Source organism: Aquarana catesbeiana, linkage group LG05 (genome assembly GCF_042186555.1).
Source record: "Aquarana catesbeiana isolate 2022-GZ linkage group LG05, ASM4218655v1, whole genome shotgun sequence".
Lineage (NCBI taxonomy): Eukaryota > Metazoa > Chordata > Amphibia > Anura > Ranidae > Aquarana > Aquarana catesbeiana.
This window is the reverse complement of record NC_133328.1, coordinates 634,494,154-634,509,612: the sequence shown is the minus strand read 5'-3', so window position 1 is coordinate 634,509,612 and position 15,459 is coordinate 634,494,154. Positions and strand designations below refer to the sequence as shown.

At 41.3% G+C, this 15,459-nt stretch overlaps 1 protein-coding gene across 1 annotated transcript in view; it reads left to right on the top strand.

Moving 5' to 3' along the window:
• The first annotated feature begins 6,465 nt into the window (after window positions 1-6,465).
• LOC141146113 (forkhead activin signal transducer 3-like) overlaps window positions 6,466-15,459 on the top strand; it is a 28,925-nt gene continuing 19,931 nt past the window's right edge. The window contains exons 1-3 of the mRNA XM_073632866.1: window positions 6,466-6,753; window positions 8,218-8,322; window positions 8,559-9,210. Of these exons, the coding sequence (XP_073488967.1) occupies window positions 6,466-6,753; window positions 8,218-8,322; window positions 8,559-9,210 (1,045 nt within the window). The remainder of the gene's footprint in view (window positions 6,754-8,217; window positions 8,323-8,558; window positions 9,211-15,459) is intronic.

Genomic DNA, 15,459 nt, shown 5'->3' with positions numbered 1-15,459 from the left:
AGAATTTCCCTTTTTGGATATATTTATACTTTAATATTATAAAACTGGAAAAGTGAAAGAAAGCAAGAAAAGTGGTCAAAAAAGGATAGAATGGTTAAAAAGGGCCTGAAGAACAAAATCGCTACTTTAGGAAAAGTGACCCTTTCAATCTATCTGCTTTGAGAATATGAAATTATGGGTGGATTCGGATGGAGTAAATCATGGGAGTAAGTGTATATACTCTAAGGCTGGGTTCACATATATGCCAATCGGATGCGTTTTTAACCGTATCCAATTCGCATAACATGTGAGTGTGACCGGCTTTCAATTAAACGGTTTTGGGTCCGGTTCAGGTGCGAATTCAGGGAAAAATTTGCATATGCATCACACCTGAACCGGTGAACCGAAATGCACAGGATATCGAATTGCAATCTGCAGCCACAAATACACTATATTAGCAAAAATATTAGGACGCCTGTCTTTACACACACACACGAACTTTGATGGCATCCCAGTCTTAGTCTGTAGGGTTCAATATTGAGTTGGCCCACCCTTTGCAGCTATAACAGCTTCAACTCTTCTGGGAAGGCTGTCCACAAGGTTTAGAGGTGTGTCTATAGGAATGTTTGACCATTCTTCTAAAAGCACATTTGTGAGGTCAGGCTCTGATGTTGGATGAGAAGGTCTGGCTCGCAGTCTCCGCTCTAATTGATCCCAAAGGTGTTCTATTAGGTTGAGGTCAGGACTCTGTGCAGGACAGTCAGGTTCCTCCACCCCAAACTCGCTCATCCATGTCTTTATGGACCTTGCTTTGTGCACTGGTGTGCAGTCATGTTGGGCCATCCCCAAACTGTTCCCACAAAGTTGGGAGCATGAGATTGTCCAAAATGTCTTGGTATGCTGACACCTTAAGAGTTCCCTTCACTGGAACTAAGGGGACAAGCCCAACCCCTGAAAAACAACCCCACACCATAACCCCCACCTTTGGGATCAAGTGGAGACTGCAAGCCAGGCCTTCTCGTCCAACATCAGTGCCTGACCTTCACTGCTGAATTTGCACCTGAACCAGACCCAGAAATGCACAGAACCCCTTTTGAAACACCACCTCGTCAGCCCCAGAAATGTGTGTACCGGCTCCATCGAGAGCGAATTGGACGCGGTTTAAAACCCATTCACTTTGCATATATGTAAACACAGCCTAGAACTTATGTTTATTAGATATAATACATTTTTGGGGCCGTGGATATTGTCTCTTGTAGTGAAAAGTTCGGAGACCCCTGTATATGATTGGGAGATTGATAGCTTATTAGTGATTTAATTTCATTTGGATGATTAGCGGTGAGCTCCACTAATGTTCTCATCTATATTGTATTTGTTTAATAACATCTATTATTATTATTATTATTATTATTATTATACAGGATTTATATAGCGTCAACAGTTTGTGCAGCGTTTACAACATGAGGGCAGCTATTGAGTTTTCTTCACACATAGAATATATATTGCTGACAATTTATAGGTTATAACAAGAGAAATGCACATTTTTTTATATATGAGATTTGTAACGAAATAACAATTTCCATCTTTAGAAAGATTCCTGCGGGTGTATTCCTTGTAGTGGGAATTCCTGGGCTCGTGTCTCCTGACAATGGGAGGTTGTGATGTTTGGAAGGGTGTAATGTACACTGAGATCGCTCACCATTGTTGGGGCTGTTGAGATGTAGATGAAGGTTGGAGTCACACGGGGGATGAAGGGTTGGTGGGACATATCAGGAGAACAATGTCGGCCTGATGGGTTACTTAAGGCTTCTATCATGTGCTAATCACTGTAAACAGGGTTCAGATTGAGAAGTGAGACTCCTCCAGGCAAGAAATGGGAAGTCACTTTCATATGTGTCATGGGACTGATAACCCTAAAAGATGCAAATTGAAAGCATATTGTACAAAGTTTAGGTGAGTCTATGAGAGTTTAAGAGCATTTTGTTTACAGGCGTTTTTTACACTACACGCCCCTCTGCAAAAGCCAGGAAATGATGTACAGCAACAACACACCTTTATTTTTTACTAAAAAAAGGTTGAAACTTGATGTTCAGAAGAGATAAGAGGAGTTTAGGAGAGATTGATGTTTTTACAGCTCCTAAACTTCTCCAGAAAACGCGATAGAGAAGGTTTTTTTTCCTACCTCTGAACGTCCCTGACAGAAAACGCCTGTAGTAGTCATAATGTGCAAAGACACATAGAACACAATAGAAGTGCTTCTAGAGGCAGGTGAAAAAAACGCCAAATGCCTGTAGAATCAACGTTTTTTAAGTCCAGTGTGCATGGAACCGAATAGTGTCAGGATTGTCACATTAGCCATCGATATTTCTTGTTCTTGTGTGATGGTGAACTGAGAATACTCACATTAAGAATCAACACATTTGTTACAATCTGCAATGGCTTTTAGATTCACCAAGAATTATCTAGTGTAAGGGCCGGCCTGATTAGATACAAATTGATTGGGTAGATTAGGTAGGTTCTTATATAGTTCTGGTAAATCTAAAGTTGATTGGGCAAAGTTTGTATGGTCAAATTGTAACATGTTTGGTGACCCTAAAGCTGACCACGTGCGGGAATCTGATTGTGAAATCTCCTTTAGATCTGCCAACAACTATGTAGTGCATGGGTACTCAACTTGTGGCCCTCCAGCTGTTGCTAAACTATAATGCCCATCATGCCTCTGCCTTTGGGAGTCATGCTTGTAGGCATCAGCTTTGCAGTGCCTCATGGGACTTCCACAACAGCTGGAAGGCCACCGGTTGAGCACCCATGATGTAGTGTAAGGGCCTGCCTGATTGGATACAAATCCATTGGATAGATTAGGTAGGTCCTCATATTACATTGCTTCTTTTTTCTGTAAAGTTGATATTACAAAGATGATACAGTCAGATGTTTTGGGGACACGAACCGTGACTGTCTTATAAGATTCATGGTCAATATTCCCATAAAACACTTTGATAGTTTATCTTCGTTGTCAAATTACTAATCCAACCAGAAGAAGTGAATCTAAAGGCCATATTTATCCAGCACAGAATGGACTCGCATATACAAGAACCTTTTTTTGATTATTCTATATTGGACAGTGGTATTTCCCAGCTGGTATTGTAATTTTGAGTAAAAAAACGATATAATTGGAACCAACATTACTCTCCATACACCTACATTGACTTGATGACATTTACATTGTTGCAATGTTGAGTAGGGGCAGATCTGTGTTGGACATTCATTCTATATATCATTTTTTATAAGATTCTTCTAACTCCCTGGTGTCCAACCTGTGACCCTCCGATGCTTGTAGTGCAGCCCTTACCCCCGGCAGTCAGTACAGGGAGCACTGATTTGTAAAGGGTTCCGTAACTGTAGTAATGCCCAGTGGTCTCTTGCAACATTTGCCTAGTCTCTGATGGTCTCCTATAGCATGACTTCGGTCTCCAACCACTCTAGTACAGGGGGTCTCCAAACTTTCCAAACAAAGGGCCAGTTTACTGTCCTTCAGACAGAAGGGGGTTGGACTAGGGCCATTGGGAATAAAAAATGTTCTGATGTCCAGTGGGAGTAAACAGCGCTCTATCTTTGGTGTCAATGGAAAGAATTGTGCCCCATCATTGATGCTAATGAAAGGAATTGTTCCCCATCATTGGTGTCAATGGGAGGAATTGTGCCCCAACGTTGGTGTTAATGGAAGGAAATGTGCCCCATCATTAGTGTTAATGGAAGGAGTTGTGCTCCATTATTGGGGGACCCGCATACAATTCGCAATGGTGTGAACCCAGCCTAAAGTTCCATGGGAGGTCTTCCATGTTTAAGAGTAGATTTCCATTTCTCTGAAGAAATTTCCCCTCATTTCCTATTGTGTCTATAGTATAGGAAGTGAATAGAAATCTTAAAATGGCAGACATTTTAACCATTTCCTACAGTACCCAAAAATGTTTTAAAAAGTTTTGTCTTTTTATGCTTACGTTTTTGGAAAATCTGCTATTACTGACAGAAACAAATACAGACATTGGTTCTAACCCGTTTCCACTCCATCCAAAAATGAAACACAGTTTTGATACTCTGGTTTTAATTCAGCTTGAGTACATTTTTTACCCCTTTTACTAAAAAGCCGTTCTGGTTAGAGTTACTGGGTTTGGTTTACTAAAGCCAAATAGGCCGATCACTTTGCAAAGGAATTTAACCTTGGCTTAGTAAACGAGGTGAAGCTCTGCAGCCTTCCATTATTTAATCATATGCAAGAAAACAATGCTGTGTTTTTTTTTACATTTTCGTTGCCTTGTTGGGTTTCCTTTGTAAAGCGCATTTCACCACATTCACTAAGTTAGGGGAAAAACCCCATGCAAAGTGAACACCGGTTTGCCTTTAGTAAGTCAAACTCGGTTTGTTCAGTTCTGAAGACCTCACATGCAAGAAAATATTGATAAGATAGAATGAATCCAGAGATGGACAACAAAATGGTGAAAGGTCTGAGGGATGAAACATATCAGGAGAGACTTCAGGAACTTACAGTCTGGAGGAAAGAAGGGAAAGGATGGATATGACAACCTTCAAACTCATAAAGGGGGAGGGCAGGATTTTCAATATGAAGCCAAGTTTAGGAACACGAGGACATGTCCTCAAACTAGATGAAGGAAAGTTCTACACTAATCTTAGAAAGACTTGGAACAGACTTTTAGAAGAGGTAGTGAGTCAGTCAACAGTCAGCCCCTGTTCACATTAGAGTGACAGGTCAAATCGCATGACAAGTTGCATCCTATTGCCAGCAATCACGTTGTTCAAATCAGTGCGATGCCGACTCATGTATATTGGATGTGGTGTAAAGTGCATCCAAATCGCATATATGTGAACCCAGCCTAAATCTCCCCTAATGTATTTAACATTACTGGGCATATTATTCTCCAGATTTGCATCCCTGCTCCATGTCATTTTTCCACCATATTTATCATCAGTATAAAAAAATGTCAAAGCATGTCTATCATAGATTTAGAATAGCAGTTTCGTTGTTGGGGTGTCAAACTATTTAAAAAATAGTTCTGCAAACAGCAAGAGCAATAAAGCAGCTTCAGTACTGACCCCATCAATCATTATACCAACATTTAATAAGTCATTAACTCATTATTAATTGATTATTAATAATAATCAATTAATATGTATTTGTAGTTTTTACCCATTTAATATTACATCTAGACACACAGACACATAGAAGAGTGAGGACAGAAAAAAAAAGACCAAGTGCTCCATCAAGTCTGCCCCACTTTTTAAATTTATATCTACAGTATATCTATATTTTGAATTCTTTTAGTATAGATTTATGTTTGCCCCAAGCATTTTTGAGATGCATGTTTGAAAATCTATTATCAGTTATAGACCTCCCATGTTATATGGAGTCCTACTGAGCGTGTTTTTTTATCAAAAACATTTTTTCCTGCAAATTGTCATCTTAACATAACCAAATTGTTCTACTTATATAGATATAATATCATATGGGTATTTACATTTTTATATTAAATATAATCCCCTTCAATTTGCTTCTACAAATTTCTTAAATAGAACGAATGCCTAGAAAATGGCCACTATTAAGGAAAAAATGCTGAAAACCATCTGGAATAACAGGGACACCAACGTGCAGCAAAATTAAAACACTGATTTCAATTAAGAAATAAACAAACAGAAAAAAAATGTAAATTTATGCTAAAAAAAGCAGTTGCAATTTAACACAGCATGTGCTCCTTAGATAAGATCCCTCAGCAAATATATCTTTCAAAGTTTAATAAATAAAAATGACTTCTAAAATTCAATGTACTTGTAAATGTTAACTGGATAAAGTTATTTTAAAAATTAGACATAAAATAAAACTATTTTGACAGCCAAAATAAAAAGTCGTAAGAATTTTTAGAATAATAAAACCATCAAATTCAAGTTTGGACACTTTGAGTGGTTCTGATGGATAAAAAGCAGTATTAAGCTATTTATGCCCGATGTACCCTTACAAAAGCCATTCTGAGATTGGTAAATGTGTCTAAAATTTTATGCAAAATGTAGGAAAATTAAAAGATAAAATAAATATATTTTTGAATTAGTAAAAAAAATCTAAGTTATACATGTGATATAAAAATATATAAAAACAAATCTATATCCATAGGTAAGAAAAAAGAAATTGTATATACAAGAGAATCTTAGTATATGAACGTAATATTCACCTCATAAGCATATGATATATTCTCCATCAGCTTATAGTCAACACAACATATACATAACAATGCCCCCCAACATCTCAGCCCTGAAACTTCCTAGAAACGTATTCAAATGGATGGTGAGGGGCCCTCTGCAGTAAGGGAGGTGTCGCCTCTTATGGTTACAGGTGCATTTACATTATAAAGCCCAGGGTGGGGATCCCAGCACTATGTATACCTGGCTGCCCCCATACACACACAACACACCTGACAAGCCATGGATTGCCCACAACATTCCTGGGACCCCCTCTACAAGCAACTCCCTGAGCCACACAGCATGGACAGGATCCTGGCCGAAGTAGAGAGCTGTCCTGGGGAGGCCAACGGAGGCCCCAAAAAGCCAGAAACCACTGATCAGCTCAGCAAGAAGAGTAAGAAGAGCAAAAAGAGCAAAAAGAGCAAGAAGAAGAATTATCAACGCTACGCCAAACCACCCTACTCCTACTTGGCCATGATCGCCCTGGTCATCCAGGCTTCCCCCAAGAAGAAGCTCACAGTGTCCGAGGTAACCAACCTTCCATTATGGGCCTTCCTGGGGCTTTAGGGCAGCTAAGGGCAGAGGGAGGGGTGACACTAAGACTAGCTCAGATAAAGGATTTGTCAGAGGGATATTCTTTATTATTATTTGTTTCTGTTAGGCCTATGAAGGCTGAAAAAATTATACCAATATTTATCAAAAATAGAAGTTCAAGAAGTTGGGTGAATTGTCAATATTTTATTTTTTTACTTATTTTTTTATTTTTAATTTAGGCCCCTGGCTGCCTGTTATATTTGCAGCATATAAAACTCTCATGACTACAGGCTGAATTACTTTTTTTTTCTTTTTTTTGATGAAGTGGGACAGATTTTTGCTGTTTTCGTTTGGAGCAATAAGCCTTATGTTGTCCTTAGGTATATCATTCACAGCTGTTCAATTATACCAACTTTTTTTTCCAAAATACGGAAAGAAAATATAAAGAAAAAAATAATAGAATCACATAAACGTTCAGAAAAAAAGGATTGTTTATTTAAATTGTATTGTTTGTATTTTTTGTTCATGTAATTTCATTTGTGTGTGCTTTTTTTTCAAATTTGTGTTTTTTTTATATTTTTACTTTATTTTTTTCTTCCTTTTTTTTGCTTTTTTCATATTGTGTTTTGAGAATACATCTGATACAATTGATATAATAAATTGAACATATGTGAATAATATATGTAAGGACAGTGCAGCTAAGGCCTTCATTATTATTGCTCTTATTGGGCTTAGCCCGTGCTTTGTGGAAATACGTTTTGTAATAGTGAATGATTTTATAGTGAGGGGTGATTTTGCATTTTATTTTAGTCTTTATTGCTGTCTGTGTCCCAGCTGGGGAGATTTACCCTGAGACCCCCCAAAGTATGAAAGTGATTGGAAAAGCCAAAATATTGGGCTGTCAACAAAACAGGGGAAGCCTTCCAATGAAGACAATTGTTCCTGTGGCAAATGTCTAACTTGGGATTTGCCTCCCTTTGGGGGTTTCATCTTACTTGAAGGAAAGGGAAAAGAGAAATTTCCTCAATGGGGACACAAAAAAAAATCTCCACTCCATCCACAATGTCCAAAAAAAAGTTTTGCCTTCAGGTCATCTTTTCATTCCAAGTTTTGTGCTAGGATCTCAATGGCAACCCAAAAATCCCCCCAGGACATTGTTGTCCCTTTCTTCCATACATACATACATTTGGCTCCCAACACCAGACTTCAGAAAGTGCTAGCTGCCTCCCCAATTCAATACAAGCATGGACAAAGTATTTTGTCTATACCCTGACATCACTTTCTACATGCTTAATTTAGGAAGCTTATACCACAAATGGATAGGAGGTCTACAGTGATGTCCTCCTAAGTATCTCAGTACAGGTCTCCTGGTTATACTTATATAATGTAAGAGGTGTTATGTATCTTGGTTTATGGTCATGTTCATTCACTTACAACTATACTTTTTATTATTGGCAGATCGAAGATGAGATCAGCAACCTCTTCCCTTTCTTCAAGGGGGATTATCAGGGCTGGAGGGACTCTATTCGACATAACCTCTCCTCCAATGATTGCTTCAGAATGGTAAGGACTTTGTGCTCCTAGGATGTGATGGCGGTGATGGGCTCTTAAGGCTCTCTACATACTGCAGCCAAGTAAAAAAAAAAAAAACATTATTTAAAAATAGGTGCAGATTCTGAGAAATGACTTTTCTGATCATTGTAAATAGGTCACAGGGTTTTGTTACCCTGACCTGTAATAGATTTGTGTGAATCTGCTGTGCTGGTTTACGCCTCTAACGTCTTCTCCCTCTTTTGCAGATCCTGAAAGATCCGCTGAGGCCGAATGGTAAAGGCAACTACTGGATAGTGAATGTGAGCCAGATTCCCTCCGCAGCCATGAAGCTGCAGAACACGGCAGTCACCCGCCAGGAAGCCTACCCTCATGACCTGGCTCCTTATATCCTGGATGGACATCCCTACAGACCTTCCATTTTTCATAACCCTCATCCTCCAATAGAAAATACTGCGGTCAGAGCAGAAGCAGAGGCTCAGTCCTCAGTACGAATCCAGCCCCCTAGTGTACATCCCGCCTCAACTTTCCCAGAGATCTTATCGAACCTTCCAACATCATACACAACATGTGTGGCCCCTAATGTGGTGGCCCCTCCTAGCATACACCCTCTGCAGCTTTACCCCAACTTCGCACTCTCTCTACGTAATTACATGCCTTCCCCATGCTCAAGCTCCACCTGTGCGGAGCGGAGGGATGTCTACCCTCCCAATGTGATACCTCAAATGTCTCCCCAGCCTCGACCCTCTGAAGCCAGGAATTCCCTGTCAGATTTCCCTCCCAATACAGCAATATTTAATGTCCCCATATATCCCTCACCCGGGAGCTACATTTCACCTCAAAACATATATGGACAGCAATTATCTCAAGGTGGTGCTTACGAGCAGCAATTATCTCAAGGTGGTTATTATGGGCAGCATTTATCTCAGGGTGGTGCTTATGGGCAGCAATTATCTCAAGGTGGTGCTTACGGGCAGCATTTATCTCAGGGTGGTGCTTACGGGCAGCATTTATCTCAGGGTGGCGCATATGGGGAACATTTATCTCAGGTCGGGGTGTACCCATGGTACGGACCCAACGGTTACTGATTGGCCAGATGCTGAGACAAGGCTGGTTTTGGGCCGTTCACTTTTGTCCCAAGGACTAGCTGCACTTGAAGGCTTACCTGATGACATTGGCACCAGTGGTAATTTAGTCGACTAAAATAACACTATTTTAGTTGACTAAAACAATTCAGATGGCTAAAATACAACTAAAACTGAAATGGCATTTTAGTCAAAAGACAAAGATTAAAAATTAACACTGGTTGGCACTCAACTCGGCATGTGGCCCAGCGGAGGTGGCACCAACCATGACATACAGTCCAAAGGCATTGGAATTGGATCACATGTATATATGAAAATCATTTTGTATCTTGTCTGATTATATTCACTTGAAATAAATTTGAATTTTTGTTTTACTGAAATTTGGCATCAATGTTGTAATTGTCCACATGGGTATCAAGATTAGAACTAGTAAAATAGTCTGAAAAATGTATATATCAACTCTATAGTATAGATCTTAAAGGGTCAGTCCACCCAAAAGTGACATTTCAATATTTGTCTAATGCTGGTGAATTAATTGCCCTGACAGGGTCTTGTATCTCCCGATTTTACACACTTGCTGTCCCCATTATAAAGGGTTCCCAACTTCCCACCATCCCGGCACCATTTTTAATTTATTTTATGTTATGGAGAATGTGACAGAAGGCATCAAAACACAAATGTTTTATATATGAGATTTGTAACGAAATAACAATTTCCATCTTCATAAAGATTCCTGTGGGTGTATTGGTTGTATTCGGAATTCCTTGGCTCATGTCTAGTGATAATAGAAGCAGTGGCATCGCAATGGGGGGGCAAGGTGGGGTGCAGCCTGCACTGGGTGACACCTGCCAGAAAGGTGACACCGGGGCCGCCGCTACACAGTGCACCATATTGTATGCACTTGCAGAGCTGCAGCAGAGTGGTGAGAGCGGGACATGTAGCCGTGCGAGGGAGGCTGCCTATAAGACTCCCCAGTCAGTGAATCTAACCCTTGGGGATCTTCAATATCTCCTTCAGCTGCAGTTGGGGGCCGGAGCTGGGGGGTGTGGCTGCCTCCTCTACTCCTCCCACACACTTATTCACTCTCGTGGCTGAAGTAGGAGAAGAGGCGAAGACACAGCAGCCCCAATCTCTGCAGCTATGCTGTAAGTTCCTGCAAACTGCCCTATACCTCCCAACCTGCCCTATACCTCCCCAACCTGCCCTATACCTCCCCAACCTGCTCTATACCTCCCAACCTGCTCTATACCTCCCAACCTGCCATATACCACCCCAAACTGCCCTATACCACCCCAATCTACCATATACCACCCCAAACTGCCCTATTTCACCCCAACATTCCCTATACAACCCAACCAGCCTCATATCACCCAACCTGCCCTAGAATAAATCCAGAGATGGACAACAAAATGGTGAAAGTTCTGAGGGATGAAACATATCAGGAGAGGCTTCAGGCACTTACAGTCTGGAGGAAAGAAGGGAAAGGATGGATATGACAACCTTCAAACTCATAAAGGGAGTGAATAAGGTTCAGGAGGGCAGGATTTTCAATATGAAGCCAAGTTTAGGAACACGGGGACATGACCTCAAACTAGATGAAAGAAAGTTCTACATTAATCTTATGCCGCGTACACACGGTCGGACTTTTCGTCTACAAAAGTCCAACGGACGCTGACGGACTAAAGCTGGCTGGTAATCCGATCGTGTGTGGGCTTCTCCGGACTTTCAGCAGACTTTTTCAGCCTCAAATCCGACGGACTTTAGATTTGAAACATGCTTCAAATCTTTACGTCGTAACTACGACGGACCCCGAAATCCGCTCGTCTGTGTGCTAGTCCGACGGACAAAAACCCACGCTAGGGCAGCTATTGGCTACTGGCTATGAACTTCCTTATTTTAGTCCGGTGTACGTCATCACGTACGAATCCGTCGGACTTTTGTGTGGTCGTGTGTAGGCAAGTCCGTTCATTAGAAAGTCTGCCGCAAGTCCGCCGCAAGTCCGCCGAAAGTCCGCCGGAAGTCTGTCGGACAGGCTGTCGGACTTTTGTAGACGAAAAGTCTGACCGTGTGTACGCGGCATTAGAAAGACTTGGAACAGACTTTCAGAAGAGGTAGTGAGTCAGTCAACAGTCAGCCCCTGTTCACATTAGAGCGACTTGTCATGTGATTTGACAGGTCAAATCACATGACAAGTTGCATCCTATTGCCAGCCATATCACTCTGTTCAAACCAGTGAGACACCGACTCATGCAAATTGGATGCGGTGTAAAGCGCATCCAATTCGCATATATGTGACCCCAGCCTAAATCTCCCCTAATGTGTTTAACATTACTGGGTATATTATTCTCCAGATTTACATCCCTGCTCCATGTCCTTTTTCCACCATATTTTCATCAGTATAAAAAAATAATTTCAAGGCATGTCTATCATAGATTTAGAATAGCAGTTTCGTTGTTGGGGTGTCAAACTAGTTAAAAAAAAAAGTTCTGCAAACAGCAAGAGCAGTAAAGCAGCTTCAGTACTGACCCCCATCAATCATTATACCAACATTTAATAAGTCATTAACTCATTATTAATTGATTATTAATAATAATCAATTAATATGTATTCGTAGTTTTTATCCATTTAATATTACATCTAGACACACAGACACATAGAAGAGTGAGGACAGAAAAAAAAGACCAAGTGCTCCATCAAGTCTGCCCCACTTTTTTCATTTATATCTACAGTATATCTATATTTTTATTTTTTTTTAGTAAAGATTTATGTTTGTCCCAAGCATTTTTGAGATGCATGTTTGAAAATCTATTATCAGTTATTGACCTCCCATGTTATATGGAGTCCTACTGAGTGTGTTTTTTATCAAAAACATTTTTTCCTGCAAAATGCTCAGATCTGTCATCTTAACATAACGAAATTGTTCTACTTATAGATATAATATGACATAATATCATATAGGTATTTATATTTTTTATATTAAATTCTGAGCATAAGACACTCCTGATCCCTGCATTCTGAGCGCAGAGCACGCCTTAACTCTGCTTACTGTCTTTTTATTTTTGTTTGGTGGGGTGCTTCAGAATTCCCTGCCTATAGGCTCCTGAGATGTAAATCCAGCCCTGCCTGCAAATCGCATCAGACTGCACAAAAAGTAGTGCATGCACTGGCACCACGTTCTGGTGTGAACCGGCCCCAACAACAGGACACTGTGCCCGGTGATCTTTGACTTCATCAGTGATGTTCAAGTAGATCTCCATCTGTCTAAGGTTTCCTACCCCTGCCTTAGAGCCTTTTCAATCCCTTTTGCTCATTGTCATTGTTGGGGCCCCAATGCATTACTTTGCCCAGGGGCCCATGATGCCATTAAGATGGCACTGGGTTATAGTGGCTCCTGTGGTGACAATGCTGGATTTAAGGATCTAAGCTAGATCCCTTCTTCCAGACATAGGCAACCCATAGGAAACTTGTTCTGAATTGATGGGCAATGAGGACAAAGGTGAGAAGTAGTCCAAGTGGTTACAATGGCTGGATGGAGTAAATCATGGGAGTAAGTGTATATACTCTAATACCCCGTACACACGGTCGGACTTTGTTCGGACATTCCGACAACAAAATCCTAGGATTTTTTCCGACGGATGTTGGCTCAAACTTGTCTTGCATACACACGGTCGCACAAAGTTGTCGGAAAATCCGATCGTTCTAAACGCGGTGACGTAAAACACGTACATCGGGACTATAAACGGGGAAGTGGCCAATAGCTTTCATCTCTTTATTTATTCTGAGCATGCGTGGCACTTTGTCCATCGGATTTGTGTACACACGATCAGAATTTCCAACAACGGATTTTGTTGTCGGAAAATTTTATCTCCTGCTGTCCAACTTTGTGTGTCGGAAAATCCGATGGAAAATGTCCGATGGAGCCCACACACGGTCGGAATTTCCGACAACACGCTCCGATCGGACATTTTCCATCGGAAAATCCGACCTTGTGTACGGGGCATAAGGCTGGGTTCACATATATGCCAATTGGATGTGTTTTTAACCGTATTCAATTCGCATAACATGTGAGTGTGACCGGCTTTCAATGGAGCCGGTACACACATGTCCGGTGGTGGCTTCAGTGTGGTTTGAAAAGGGTCCTGTGTGTTTTTGGGTCCGGTTCAGGTGCGAATTCAGTAAAAAATTTACACCTGTATCACACCTGGACCGGTGAACCGAAATGCACAGGACATCGGACTGCAATCCACAGCCACAAATACACTATGTTAGCAAAAATATTGGGACGCCTGCCTTTATACACACACACACACACACACATGATCTTTAATGGCATCCCAGTCTTAGTCCGTAGGGTTCAATAAAGTGTTTCCCTGAAAATAAGCCCGGGTCTTATATTAATTTTGGCAACAAAAGACACAGTAGGGCTTATTTTCGGGGTAGGTCTTACCATGTAATGTGCTGTCTTCTCTCCCCCTCTCTCCCTGCCTGACAGGAATCCCCAGTGTGAACCAAGTTAAAATGCTTGTAAATCCTATATTCCACTCTATTAAAGTAGTATATAATGTACAATGTGTGTGTATCTGTAATATAATTGTGCCAAATACCTTCATTATAGCGTCGTTCTGCTCTTCTGTGACCCACCGGAGCCCTTTTCCCCGCAATTATATTACAGAAGCACACACATCGTACATTATATACTACTGTAATAGAGTAGATTATAGGATTTCACAAGCATTTTAAACTAGGGCTTATTTTCTGGGTAGGGCTTATATTGCAGGCCTCCTGGAAAATAACGCTAGGTCTTATTTTCAGGGTAGGTCTTATTTTCAGGGAAACACGGTATTGAGTTGGCTCACCCTTTGCAGCTATAACAGCTTCACCTCTTCTGGGAAGGCCGTCCACAAGGTTTAGGAGTGTGTCTATGGGAATGTTTGACCATTACTCCATAAGCGCATTTGTGAGGTCATGCACTGATGTTGGATGAGAAGGCCTGGCTCACAGTCTCGGCTCTAATTCATCCCAAAGATGTTCTAATGGGTTGAGGTCAGGACTCTGTGCAGGCCAGTCAAGTTCCTCCACCCCAAACTCGCTCATCCATGTCTTTATGGACCTTGCTTTGTGCACTGGTGTGCAGTCATGTTGGAACAGGAAATCCCCAAACTGTTCCCACAAAGTTGGGAGCATGAAATTGTACAAAATGTCTTGGTATGCTGGCACCGTAAGAGTTCCCTTCACTGGATCTAAGGGGACAAGCCCAACCCCTGAAAAACAACCCCACACCATAATCCCCCCTCCACCAAATGATTTGGACCAGTGCACAAAGCAAGGTCCATAAAGACATGGATGAGCAAGTTTGGGGTGGAGGAACTTTACTGGCCTGCACAGAGTCCTGACCTCAACAAGATAGAATACCTTTGGGATGAATAATGCCGCGTACACGTGATCGCACATTCCGACAACAAAATCCACGTTTTTTTTTCTGACGGATGTTGGCTCAAACTTGTCTTGCATACACACGGTCACACAAATGTTGTCGGAAATTCCAAACGTCAAGAACGCGGTGATGTACAAAACGTACGACAAGCCGAGACAAAATGAAGTTCAAAAGCCAGTGTGGCTCTTCTGCTTGATTTCGAACATGCGTGGAACTTTGTGCGTCGGAATTGTGTACACACAATCGGAATTTCCGTCAATGGATTTTGTGGTCGGAAAATTTGAGATCCAGATCTCAAATTTTGTGTGTTGGAAATTGTCCGATGGAGCCTACACACGGTCGGAATTTCCGACAACAAGCTCCCATCAAACATTTTCCGTCGGAAAATCCGACCGTGTGTACATGGCCTTAGAGTGGAGACTGCGAGCCAGGCCTTCTCGTCCAACATCAGTGCCTGACCTTCACTGCTGAATTTGCACCTGAACCAGACCCAGAAATGCACAGGACCCTTTTTGAAACACCACCTCGTCAGCCCCAGAAATGTGTGTACCGGCTCCATCGAGAGCGAATTGGATGCGGTTTCAAACACATTCACTTTGCATATATGTAAACACAGCCTAGAACTTATGT